We start from the raw sequence: 13,815 nt of genomic DNA, 5'->3' as shown, positions 1-13,815 counted from the left end.
ACAAACAATTTGTGCAGATAACACAATCATCACAGGGTCCTGAGGCGACATACATCCTCAGCTTACGAAGATGATAGGATTAAGAGATTAAAGTAAAGACAGGCATAGGAAATTATAAAAGTATTGATTGAGGAAGTGATAAATGTCCATGAAATCTTCACAACTTATGTTCAGAGATTGCAGTAAAGACAGGCATAAGAAATTATAAAAGTATTAATTTGGGGAACTGACAAATGTCCATGAAATCTTCACAATTTATATTCTGCCATGGCTTCAGCTGGTCCCTCCGTTTGGGTTCCCTGACTTCCCGCAACAGAGGTTGGTACTGCCATCATTCTCATTTTACAGGTGAGGAAACTAAGGCTCAGATTGGTGATGTGACTTGCCCAGGACACACAGCAAAGAGGAGGTAGAGGAAGGATTTGAACCCAGGCAAGCTGGCTTCACAGCCCAAATTCCAATCCTAGCTCTGCCTCCTGACTTGCCAGGTGGCTTAAGCCAGTCGTGCCACCTCTCTGAGCCTCAGTCTCATCAGTGAAATGAGGACCTTTCTCACCCCCCTCAACTGCTGTGAGGATTAAAGAAGGTGACACAGGGAAGGCTCCTGGGGTAACAGGTTCCAAGGGAATACAGCCATCTTCAAGTTGCCAAGATTTTGCACATAGCTAAGGTGGGAAGAGCTTTGCCACTTGCTAAACTATGTGACCTTGGACAAGGGAGTTGGCCTCCCTGTGCCTCAATTTCCTCATCTGTAAGGTGGGGATGACACTTGCCCTCCACCCATAGAGTTATTGTGTAGATTAAACGAGATGGTACAAGTAAAGCCCTGGGCATGGCATTGAGCAGGTACTCAATATGTGCCCAAGAACTCCCCCAAGCTGTGACCAGCTTCCCTCCAGATCCCAAGCTGGTCTTAGACCCCAAAACCCACCAAAAGGAAAGAATCACCACACACAGATTTGTCACTTAAAAAAATAAAGAGACCGAAGTATCAGATATTTGTAAGAGCCTTTCTCCTGTTTATTGGCAAGGCTCCAGCCCAGGCCTGACCCATTCACTCCTTGTCAAAGGAGGCAGCCACCAGTGGTAGGGGGCCAGGCCCACCTGGCTCCAATCAGGGGGTCTCCTCCATGGGGTGCAGGTGGTTGGTGGTAAGCAGGCAGCTGGCGGGGGAGTCCTGCCATGGTCAGCCCAGCTTTAAGTCCAGCATCAGGGCATTCTGGCAAAAGGCAAAGGGGTAGGAGAGCAATGACCAGGGACCACCTAGGCCCAGGGATGGAATGGAACTGGGCCCCTTGTCAGGAAATGGAAACCAGTGTGGTGGTTAAGCAAAGGTTGAAGTAGACTTGCCTTGTGACCCTGGAGAGGTCACTTCACCTCTCTTACCCTCAATTTTCTCAACTGTTAAGTGAGGACAAGCACCCCCACCTCCCAGAGCAGAGAGATCAGATAAGAAAAATGTACATTTACCACTCCAAGCTCAAAGGCTGGCATGCAATACAAAGGTAATATTTATTCAGCACTTACTATGTGCCTTTAGGTAAATGATCTTAGTGAAGCATAATAACAGCTCTGTGAGGACAATATATGTATTATCATCTCCATTTTATGCACCGGAAAATGGAGACACAGACAGAGGTGAAGTAATTGGCCCAAGATGGCAGAATAAGAGAGTAGCAGAGTCCAAGTATCCTTCTATGGAATCCCTGGTCAAGGAGCGTTCTAGGTTCTGAGGGGCAGGATTATACTGATGGCCACCTGCCCTCCCAGGCTCTACCCGTTCCAGTTTGAGAGAGGTAGGCTCTTGCTCATCACTCACTGGCTGACAGTGTTGATTGACATGACCTCCCCCAGCCCCTCCTCTCACCTCTACTATGTCCAGCTCAGCCAGGTTGTAATTCATGGCCGGAAAGTCCGGGAGTGGGAGCCCCACTTGAAGCACATCTGAGAAATACAGTAAGAGTCATATCAGCCTGACTGCTGTGCAGTTGATTAAGGAGTGGCAGCCTGGGGTAGGGATAGTGGGAAATAGTGCAGTGATTGATTCATGATGCCTGCCAGCTGTACAAGCAAAGAGCTAATAAGCCTGATTTGCAATGTATTTACATCCCAGGTCAAGATGTGGGGTTATGATATGGGGTCAAAAGTCAGAGCCCAAATTGTGGGAGAGGCATTTGTCTTCAGACAGGTGACATTAAGACTATATTCACTTCAAAGATTCAGCAATTATCTTCCATTCCCTTTTAGCTTCCCCCATCTGGGCCCAGTGATAGGGCTTTGAGACCACCCAGGTGGCATCCCTTATTGCTGAAAGTGCTTCTTGGCACCATGGTCCAAAGCCTTTTGGAACCCTCACCATTGACAACTGGGATGTAGGCTTCTTCGAGATAGCTGGTGATGAAGCCAGTTAATTCCCTCTCCTGGAAAGAAGAAAGAGAAAGCATCCACATTCCATTCAGTCCAATACCATTCAACAGATCTTTTCAGCCCTCTCTGGCTAGGCCTGGGGACCACAGAAGTGAATATTAGACATCAAATGGTTTGTCCAGCTGGCATCAAAACTGGGCCTGGCCTTGGCTCTGTTTGGACTGTAGACCCGTGTCCTTCACCTCTGCTTAGTACCTATGAAATGTGGGGCTTTGGGCCATGGTGCAGGAACAGGAAAACTCATGAGACAAGAAGTGGCTCTGTGGACCCCACTCCTGGTCCTACAGAAACTCAGTAGCTTTGATGAGTCAGTCACTTACCACCGCTCTATAGCTGAGTTTCCCCATCTTTGAAAGTGAACTATAATCGCACCTGCTCCCAGGGTTTCCATGAGGATTAAGAGTTTGGATAAAGCACATGATCGCAGAGTAAGTGGTGGTGGTGTTGGCACCTCCTGGGGTCAGGTTCTGTGTTGGGCCCTGAGGCTACAGAGACTAATAAAAATAACAGCTTGGCCAACCAAGGCCAACCCAGGCTGCCTATGTTCATGACAATGTTTTTAAAACCAATCCAGGGAGATGTCCAGATTCTATCCAGAAAAGGAAACAGGGATTCAGAGAGGCTAAGGGACTTTCCTAAGCTCACACGGCAAGTCAGGTGCGCCACGCCTCACAGTGGCCTTGCTCTGTTCATCTGCCTCCATTTCAGGGCCTCGGCCCTGTGGTTCCGAGGGAGAATAGGCCCAGTCTTGTCCTCACGCCGGACAGGCAAGAGCACTTGGGACACTTACATTGAAGTTGCCAATCGATGAGGACTTCCGGGACAAGCTCAGTAATCTGTGGGGGAGTGGGGAAGCAAGCCAGGCGGGGAGGGGAAAGAACGGTCAGAGCCAGGGCCCTGGCCCTGGAGAAGGGGGTCCCAAGCACCCCAACGCCTCCCTGATGCAGGAGTCCCCTCTACAGCCTTCAGACCAGGTGCTCCTGAGTCTGCTTGCCTGCTACCTGTGATGGGACACTCACTACCTTTCCTTACAGCACATGATTTCTCAAAGCTCAAACCACTAGACTGGTCCTGACTGTTCCCTCTGGGACCCCCATTTGTGTCTATTGCTCCTGCCCAAGGCCAGCTATGCAGAGGTTTACAGCCCAACTGGGCCGTCTCAGATCCTTGCAGGACACAGAACAGGAGGCCTTCCCCCAGCCCCCTCCCTGTACAGCCTCCAGGAGGCACTAACATATGTTGCCACCAGAACAGGCCATGTGATGGCCATCTGGTGGCTCTGCTCATCTATTCTCTATTCCAGTAACACATCCTCCATTTTCCACTCTGATTCCAAGTCATTCAGATGGGCTAAACCCAAAGTCCCTCGGGTGAGTCTATGACCCAGAAGCTGCCTGAGAATTTAGTCAACAAAGTGGGTAGCAAAGTCAAGAGGAAGAAGGAGATAGATTCTCAAGGAGTTCGTTTGTGTGCCTGGATCCAACCACACCTGAAGGCAGAGCTACCCCTAAAGTTAGGCTGGGTGTGGTGGCTCATGCCTGTAATCCCAGCACTTTGGGAGGCCGAGGCGGGTGGATCATGAGGTCAGAAAATCCAGACCATCCTGGCTAACAGGGTGAAATCCCATCTCTACTAAAAATACAAAAAATTAGCCAGGCGTGGTGGTGGGCACCTGTAGTCTCAGCTACTCTGGAGGTTGAGGCAGGAGAATGGCATGAACCTGGGAGGCGGAGCTTGCAGTGAGCCAAGATTGCGCCACTGCACTCCAGCCTGGGCAACAGAGCGAGACTCTGTCTCAAAAAAAAAAAAAAAAAAAAAGAGAACTACCCCTAAAATTTTCAATTATATGAGCCAAGGATTCCCTTTGGGGCTTAAGCCAGTTAAAGTTGGAATTTTCTCTCTTGCAACGGAAAGAATCCTGACATAATTAATCCTGATGTGATTCATTATTAAGGCAAGTACAAGGATTAATAGGGACCGAATGTTAAGCTAAGTTGTTTGTAGTACCCTCCTCCCAAAGTGTAAGAATGAAATAGGATGATGAATATAATGTATGCAGCCAGTGCCTCACATATAGAGAGAGCTCCATAAATAAATGTTAGCGGCTATTAGTATAAGGAAAGGCTTCGTGGAGGAGGTGGCATTTGAGCTGGACCCTGACTCTCAGGTGAATGGCATGGGTAAAGGCTTATTAATGGAAAAGGGGGCATGGGCCCATGACCAGATTCACTGTAAAAGAGCCTAGGGGAAGAGTGAGGGTAGAGGTGGAAGAACTTGAGAAGGGCCTTGAGTACCAGGCTAAGATTTGAGAAAAGATTATGCAGACAATGAGGAGCCATTGAGGGTTCTAGAGCAGGAAAAGTAGCTAGAGCAGCCTGGTAGTTGGGGGTGTGCTGGGTGGATCAGCTCGGTAGTGTGGGGTGTGCTAGAGCAGAAGGCCAAATGTGAAGGTAACAGGGATGCCAGCATAGGGCAGCAGGGTCGTACCTGTCCAAAGAAGTGGCCATCTGCAGCTGGTTCTCATGCACTGAGTACTGGACTTTCAGATTGAAGTGCTGGCATGGTGGGGAGGAAGCAGGGAGAAGGCAGTGGGTTCCCCACCATCAGGGCTGGCAAAGCCAGAGACCGCCACCCTCCCAGCACTATCACCATTGCCAAGACAAAGCAGGGGATCTTCTCTCTGCCCGTCCTCAGGAACTGAACCCAGCCATCTCCCTGTAGCGCCAGCCCAGGCTTTTCATCCCTCCTTGTCCTGAGTCAGGGCAGCATCCCCCAAAATACCTGGCACTGTCAGTAGGTCCCTGCACACATCATACTATTGATCCAGGCCTTTGCACATGCTGGAACCTCTGCCTGGGGTGTCCTCTGTCCCCAGTCTCCCTGGTAAGACTCTCTGTCCCCAACCCTTCTCTGGCAAGCTCCTACTCAACCTTCAAAACATAGCTCAGCTATCACCTCCTCTTGGAAGCCCTTTGTGATTTCCCCAAATTGGATTTGGGAATCTCCCTAGGCACCCATAGTCCCTTCAGTGCACCCTTCACTGCCTTTGTAGTTGCTGAAGAATGTTGGAGGGAGGAAAGAGGAAGGAAGGACTAAGCCACTGACCCTCCATTTTCTGGGCTTTCCAGCCATTCAAAGGTTCAGTGGCAGAGCCAAGGATCAGACATAATCAAGATTAACTGATCCCTCTGATCCATGACTTGGCTGTCAACGAAAAATCCCATCCCCCAGCCTTGAATATCCAAGAGATTGGGAATAAATGGGGAAGGGAACGATTTCCCTCACCACTTCTAGAAGGAGGGACATTGGAGCCTGGCCCCGCCGCCGAGCTGCGAACATCTCCAGGGTGCCGTGGAGGTGCAGCAGGCTCTTGCCTGTCTTCATAGTGACCTTGGGAGGCTTCTTTATCTTGATCTGGGTTGTCAAGGGCTTTGACTTGGGATAAGCTACAGCCACCTACAGAAACCAGAACACTTCACTCAGGGCCAGTCCTTAGACTGGTGGCTTCAGTTGAAATAAGGGGTCCCTCAAGACATAGGTGATTTCTACATTGGACACAGGAAGTACAACATGCAAAGGCCAGGATGTGTCTATCAGGAAATAAAAGAAACAAAATACACAATTTGGCTATTCTCTATTGGACAGAAAGTACAATGCACAAAAGTAGAGCTGTTTTCTATGTTGGACCCAAAAAGTACTTTATAAAGAAGAAAAGGTGTTTCAGCATTGGACAAGGAATATGTGGCATGAAAAGCTGTCTCCCAAGTCCCACTGCAGGACAGACTGGAGGACAATAGGGCAGGACGGGGTGCAGTGGTGATGGGGAGGTGAGGCACTCACTTCAGGAATGAAGCGAGCCAGTGTCTCGGTGGTTTGTGGGGGCAGCTCACCAATCTACAGAATAAAAGTCAAGGTTAGGGTTGCTGGAGTCCTCCCTGGCCCATCCTAACAAACATCTCCACTGACTTAATAAGGTGTACCCTTTGAGGCTCCCTTCATCACAATACTTAACGCTCTGAGTTTAACTAAATATTGTGCCTTCTGGGCAGCCCAGGTGATGACTTACACATTTCAATGCTCATAACTCTTAGCACAAGGTCAAATGCTAAGAAAATGTTGTTGGATGAAAAAGCAGGAAGATAGATGGGAGAATGGGTAGATGTGATGGGTAAAGGGGATGGGTAGACATATTTGGAGATGAATAGACAGATGGATGGGGAAATGGATAAACAGAGGAGTGGGTAAATGGGTGGGAGGATGATGAATGGATGGATGGGTAGGTGGAAATCTAGGAAGAATACATGGATGGATGATGTGTGGACGGAAAGATGGGTGGGTGGATGAATGAAAGGAATGATGGATAGGAGGATGAGTGGATGGGAATATGGTGGAGTAGAATGATAAATGGATGGGAAAATAGATGAATGGACTGATGGATGGGAGGATGGATGGAAAGGTACATGGATGAATGGTAAACAGATGGTTGGGAAGATGAATGGATAGATCAGTGGGGAATGAATGGACATGTGGATGGATGGTTGGATGGATGGATGGCTGAATGAGTGGATGAGTAGGAGGGTGGATAAAGGAAAGTTGGGTGGATGTAGTGGTGTTTGGGTGGTACATGGCAGGTGCATACATTCATTCATTCAACAGTATCAGACTTTGTAGTAGGTGTTATGTGGATGATATGAAGGCATGGATGGATGCTAGTTGGAAGGATAGAACCTAGGGTATGATGAATACATGACAGCTAGAAAGATGAGTGGGTGGGTGTTGCTTGGATAAAAGGAAGGTGGATGGATGGCCAAGACATTAGAGATGTAGGTTGATAAATTGTTGGTTGTACGGACTGATGGATGTACAGATGAGTAGATGGTAGTTACATGGACAGAGGGATGGTGGATAGTGAGATGAACTGCTGAGAGAAACTCAAATCGGTCCTGCATCTTCCAGTCCTAGTGTTGCCCACAAGGCCAGGATAATTCTCATGACAGAAAAACTAGGCAGGGACTGCATTGTAATGGACAGAGGCAGATGGAAATGGGGAACTGGACAGCTCACCATTGTATCCTGGATATTCACATGAAAGGACTTCTGCAGAAGGGCAAGCTCTGCAGAGAGGAAGGTGGCTGGGAGCAGCAGCTGCGACGAGCCTTTGGCATAACCCTCAGGGAACGCGAGGGCCTCCCCGGCATCAGCAAGCTTGATGGTTTTGCCCTTTTGCTGCTGCACCACAGGCTATGGGGCAGCAGGAGGGAGACACTCAGCCTTGGCCGAGAGGGATGTTGGCCAGGAGTGTCTCAGTCCTCCAAGCAAATGGGGCTCCAGCCAAACCCAAAGTCAGCAAATCATTAAATCTTATTAAGAGAACCACAATGGGCTACAGTGGGCCAAACCTCCCAGTGTACAGGTGGGTAGACTGAGGCCTGGGAGGATAAGGGAGTCAGTCACTAAACCACGGGCACTTTCTCCTAGCACTGCTTTAGTAGCCTCAGTTGCTCTGAGTGGTTGGAGGCTTGATTTATTCAGAACATGATTTCTGCCTTGTTCTCAAGAGAAAGAGACAGGCGGAAATCGACACGGGGCATGTAAGAATCCTGCTGGAGGAAGACTTCACAGGGAGGTGACATCTTGGCATTTTACTTCATGTTCCTGGAAGATGCATCTCACCTCTTCGCCTGGAGCTCTGGAGATCTGGGTGAGGGCCCAACTCTGACACCAACTCACTGCAGGACCCTAGCCCAGCCCTACCCTCCCCCAAGGTCTCAATGTTCCCATCCGTAAAATGGCAGGATACAACTGGGTGAGGGTGAGGTGAGAGTGGTGGGGAATGCTGTGCCAAAGATCTCAGGAGGCCAGGTAATGGAGCTGGTGAGGGATGTGGGGTCTCTTCCCTGCCTTGTGCTGTCTTGCTGTGTGGCCTTGGGTAGGTCACTGCTCCTGCCTGTGCCTGGACCTCCTCAGCCATTCACTGGGCACAATATTTGCTTCACTCACTAGGAGAAGCAAACAGCCTAGCGGGGATCATGAGTGTGAAGTCAGCAGCCCCAGAAGCCAGCTGGGGCACTGAAGGTTCGCGTTTAGAGCAGAAAGAGGGAGAGGCCCAGGGTCCACAAACACCCACATGGCATTGGCCTCCACGGCTTGAGGGGCCTCCCTCCCTCCACAGCCCTAGTCCAGCCACCTGTCCTGGCAGAAGCATCACCCACTACCCAGACCAGTGAGCCTGAGACCCCAGCTCCCAGGTGGCCCTAGGCGCTTACACTGAAGTCCAGTTGGATGTAGCTGGCTGTGGTGGCTGGTGTGGACATCAGAACATATTTGACGGTGCCCATCTGGCCCACAGGCATGGGGTCTGTGTGAAAAGGAGGTTCCACTCAAAGAGGCACCAACCCCAGGAACAGCCCAGAGAAGCTGGCACCAGCCAGCTGCTACCTGCACCTGGCCTTCCATGTGACTCAAGGCAAATTCCTTAGCACTTCTGGGCCTCTGTAACTTCATCTGTAGAATAGAGGCCATGGTTCCTGGCCTGGAAAATCACATCACTCAGCCAGCACAGAGCTTGAGAGTTCACCAAAGGCCATCACTGCTTGGACCTTGCAACAGACTGGCATGGTCAGGATTATCAGCTCTATTTCACAGCTAAGCAAACCGAGGCTGAGAAGAGTGAAGTGACTTTTCCCATTCCACACTGCTGGGGACATGAATGAGTTTTCTTCAGTTCCAGTCACTGAGGTTTCCTCTCTCCTGCTTTGGGACCCAAAATGGGACCCCAAAATGATGGAGGCAGTATATCCCCTCAGCAAAGGCGATTCAGGCATTACTACCATCGGGATTACTACATAGGCACGAGGCTTGTGGACGAGCAAAGAAGGGCTGCTGTCTTTGGAGTCTTGTGGGGTTCGGGATGCAATATTGAATAGGGAGATGAGAGAAAAGGAACCCAGATTCCCTGGGGACTTCAGGCCTCCCATCGGGACAGTGGGGGGATGAACATCATGACTTCAAGCCTCCTCTAGTCCCAAGGCTGGGCTGGAAGCAGGCACTAGGAAGGGGAATGGGACATCAAAGTCCATGTATCCTGATATCCCTAGGTAGGGGCAAGGTGTGGGTACGGCTACACTCACCACTGAGGTTGGTCCACTTCCTGTTCACATACACCAGGACTGCATCAATGGCAGGACACATCTGGAAGCAGAGAAGGCACTGGGCTGAGAGGGTCCCTGCATGGAGAGCCTCCACACAGCTGAATGGTACACTACGGGCCATCCCAAGAGCCCTGGTGGGACAGGGACTGGGGAGAAAACTGAGGTCCCAAGTCCCACAGAAAGTAAATGGCAGAGCTCGGACTAGAGTCCAGATCTGTTGACCAAATCAAAGTCTGCAAAAATTAGCCGGGACTCTTTCCCTGGGACTGGACATCAAAGCACGGTTGGCAAGCTGTGCATGCAGGCTGTCATTTTCTCCTCCTCTGTTCATGGCAGACATCACTAGATGATTGTGGCACTTTCTTCCACTGAGCCAGCCACAGTCTCAGAACCCTTCCCAGCCACTATCAGCCAATCAGGGTCAGCACCCAACATGAAATGCATTTGCCAGCCCTGAAGCAGTCCCAGCAACGAGGGGTGGAGGCTTTCTCTGGGTCACTCACCAGCCCAGGGAGGACTTTGTGCAGGGTGCTGTCCAGGAACTTGTTGACCATCTTGGGGAGCATGCTAGATGGACACAGGCACCGAGGATAGGTGGGCAGGTGCACCAGTGCAGGAATTTAGGCACAGGTCATGAAGGGGCATGGTTAAGGAGGTTCCATGGCTCAGGAAGTGATATGCTGGGAGGTATAGCAATATGGACCGGCCTTCCTCCCCAGCCACAGAGCCCCTCACTTGCTAGGCAGGTTAGTCTTCACATTGACCAGGATGACCTCACAGCCCTCACTCTTGAACACGGGGAGGCCTGTCTCCTCATCCCGCAGAAGCCAGTTGGTGGCTGTGATGTTCAGGGCCACGATGATCTCCATGTTCCCTCCCATGAAGCTGGAGGACAGAGCAGGAGGGCACCATGGGCATCTCTGCCATGGTGTCCGCTCTCCCTGCCTTCTCTTTGCTCACAATCTGAGCAGCTGAGAGGGGGAAAGGGTAGGAGACCACCCCTACAAGACAGAAAAGGGGATGGGACCTGCCCCAGGTGACACAACCAGATTTTCTCCCTCCCTCCTTGTTTTGGTGAACCCCTACACACCCTTTAAAGTCTGCTTTGCTGTCATTGCCTCCCCATAACCTTTTCTGACCATCCCCCACCACTGTTCAATGCTTCCTCTGTCCTAGACCAGTCACTCAGTCTGTGATTGTGCTTAGGTCTGGTTCCTGACAAAGGTAGGGACCAAGTCTACATCATCCCAGATTACAACACTCAGATGGTACACAGTAGGCACTCAATATATGTGCATGTAAGGATGAGACAGGAAGGCTGTTCTCCTCCCCGCTGCCCCTCCCCTGCCACACTCACCTCTTGCCAGTGATGGTCATGCCTGTGGACACACATTGGAAGATGCCCACTCCAGGTACAAAGTTCAGTGTGATGACGGGCAGCTGGACATCCTTCACCTTCAAACTGGGAAGGGACAGGCAGCCACACCGATAAGATCTGAGCAGGCAAGACCCAGGACCTCCACCCACTTCACCACTTTACTGGGAAGACTTTCGATAACCCCAGCCCCCTATCCCATGTCATGGGGGTAAGCATGATTCATGGGGCCATTATGAAATGCAAACAAAAGGCTGGACATGAATCAATTTGTATATAGAAAGCACTCATTATATGGGAGGTGGGACACATGGCTGACTCTGTGTGACCTTGGGCTGTGTCATTTCCTTATGTGGGCCTCAATTTCCCCATCAACAAAATGGGAGGCTTGCTTAGATCAGGGTTTCTCAAAAGTGGCACTATCCACATTTTGGGCAGGATAATTCTTTGTCATGAGGCTGATTTGTGCATTATTGGATGTCTAATAGCATCTCTGACCTCAGCCCACTAGATGCCAGTAGCATTCCCCCAGTCCCCGCAACTTGTGACAATGAAAAATGTCTCTGGACATTGCCAAATGTCTTCTTGGAAGCAAAATCACCCCTGTTTGAGAGTCACCAGTTGAGATCCAGGGTAACAAAAAGATGTGGCACACATACCCCCACTTGCCCATCCTGAGCTCTTGGCAGACATTGCTAGCTGATCACAGTCCTAGTTCCTGCCGAGTGCAGACAGTGCCTCAGAGCCCTCCCAAGTGCATTGTTTCAGGCAGCCCCTACTGATCAATCTCACGTGGCACTGGCAGAGGAACCAGTTTCCTCTTGTCATTAGATGATTGTTGATGCCTTTCCAGCTCTACCATTTGAGGATGTTTTCATTTAATTTCACATACATTCAATGAGCTCATGTTGCATGCAGAGTTGAAATTTGACTTTCCAACCTCATTTCCTCCTCAAAATGACCCTGCTCACTACAAAGCAGAAATTGTCCCCAGTGAATGGCCGAGGAGGTCCAGGCACAGGCAGGAGCAGCGACCCACCCAAGGCCACACAGCAAGACAGCACAAGGCAGGGAAGAGACCCCACATCCCTCACCAGCTCCATTACCTGGCCTGCTAAGATCTTGGGCACAGCATTCCCCACCACCCTCTGCCCTAACCACCACCCTCCAGCTCCCCTCCCCTACTCACTTGGTGATGCCCTTGATAGGTTTCATCCCTGGCTGTTTCTTGCCTGCCTCAGCTGCCATCTTCTCCAGGATATGACTCTCATCCATGGCACTCTGGACCTCTGGAGTGGAGACACTTAGTTGGAGAGATTTTCCCTGGGCCAATCACTCAGGTATCCCAGGCCACTCACAGTCACTGTGCCCCACCCTGGGCTGGACAATGGCAGAGACCCAGAGATGAGTCCCACAGCGCCCCAGCCTAATGGGGGAAGATGGAGTCACCAGCAATGACAGTAACAAGCTGTAGGAGCCGCACGAGGGTTTAGGCAGGAAGAGAAGAGCTGGGGAAGGCTTCCAGGAGGAGGTGACAGATCAGTTGGTACTTGAAAGGGGAATAGTAATTTTCAGCAGGAAGCAAAGGGATAAAAGATATCAGTCTGGGCAGAGGGCACAGCAAGTGCAAAGGTGGGTGGGAGAGAAGGTGGCACAGTTGGGGGAAGAGGATAGATTCAGCATGGCTGGAGGGTGAGGACAGACACGACAGAGAAACTGGAGCAGTTTGCAGGGGGCATGTAGTGAAGCTCTTGAACCCTAGGGTACTGACTTTATCCTGTGGACCAGCCACTCCCAAGCCTAGGTGATTAGGGGACTCCTCTGGGGACTTGAATGCAGACTTTGGGCCTGAAGCAGAGAAATTCTGATTCCCCAAACCTAGAGGACCCAACCCCAAGTAACACCCCGCCAGAAACACCTCCATTATGGTCACAAGCTAATTCCAGAGAGGGCACAAACACTGAGTTGGTAGAACAGTCATTAGCCTTTTGTACCTGGATGTGACTCGGTTTCCCTTGTGCTAGTGGAGTGGGGGATGGAGGTGGAAAACACATTTTACTAAGGTCTCCTCCAAGAGATTATTCTATCCTGCTAGGGACAGACTGGTCACCCTATTTTACATTTCTTTACATTTCACCCTTACAGATGAGCAAACAGCAACACAGGGAGGCCAAGTAACTTGCCTGAGGTCACACAGCAAGTTGTTGCTGGGATTTGACCCTTGTCTGTCACTCCCACAGCCCACTTGTGGCTAAAACCCCTGCCATCAGGGCCAAGGAGAGACTCCAAAGGAGCAGGATTTTCAGCTCTGCCTCTAACTTGCAGGGGGAGCATGGGAAAATCATCCCATTTTCTCTGGTCCTTGGTTTCTCCCCTCTGTAAAGTGGGAGAATAATAATAACACTTGCTTATAAGTTTACTTGGAGCTCACGGGATGCTCCAGGATGTGCAACCAAGAGCAGTGACTACCTACCACCTACCCCAAGCACCGCCTCCCAGCCGCACGCCCGGGCCCACAAGCTCACCGCGGTTCATGATGTCCATGCCCAACCGCAGCAGTGCCCCAGGGTCAGCTCGCATGCCAGTCAGCAGGCTGCAGAGTGCCAGGCACAGGATCCGCAGCATGGCACCACCTGTGCCAAGGGGCCTGAATTGGGTGCAGCCCACCAGACCCTGGTCCCCTTGGGGACCTTCTGTCTCAGAGCAGATTGAGCCCCCTGGATGTTTCTGGGGTCCAAGAGCCTTTAGACTCCAGCCAGTTCAGCAAACATGAGCACTGCCCTCTTCCAAGGGATTGAGGAACCCCCAGATTAAACACAGGGCCTCCAGCCACCCCCAGGTAGCTCATTTCCCTCTGTAAGC

General features: G+C 50.7%; 1 protein-coding gene across 1 annotated transcript; it reads right to left on the bottom strand.

Moving 5' to 3' along the window:
• Positions 1-1,186: 1,186 nt before the first annotated feature.
• On the bottom strand, positions 1,187-13,578 carry BPIFB6 (BPI fold containing family B member 6). The gene is made up of 15 exons (XM_016937280.2): positions 13,482-13,578; positions 12,143-12,242; positions 10,936-11,040; positions 10,314-10,463; positions 10,082-10,145; positions 9,558-9,618; positions 8,694-8,785; positions 7,492-7,668; positions 6,268-6,321; positions 5,713-5,883; positions 4,915-4,982; positions 3,218-3,263; positions 2,357-2,420; positions 1,868-1,944; positions 1,187-1,219 (listed from the first exon to the last, which is right to left on the bottom strand). The coding sequence occupies exons 1-15, from the start codon at positions 13,576-13,578 to the stop codon at positions 1,187-1,189; spliced, it is 1,359 nt and encodes a 452-aa protein (XP_016792769.2).
• Between the last annotated feature and the right edge of the window lie 237 nt (positions 13,579-13,815).

Source organism: Pan troglodytes, chromosome 21, assembly GCF_028858775.2.
Source record: "Pan troglodytes isolate AG18354 chromosome 21, NHGRI_mPanTro3-v2.0_pri, whole genome shotgun sequence".
Classification (NCBI taxonomy): Eukaryota; Metazoa; Chordata; class Mammalia; order Primates; family Hominidae; genus Pan; species Pan troglodytes.
Note: the sequence above shows the minus strand (reverse complement) of the source record. Positions and strands in the feature narration are given on the sequence as shown.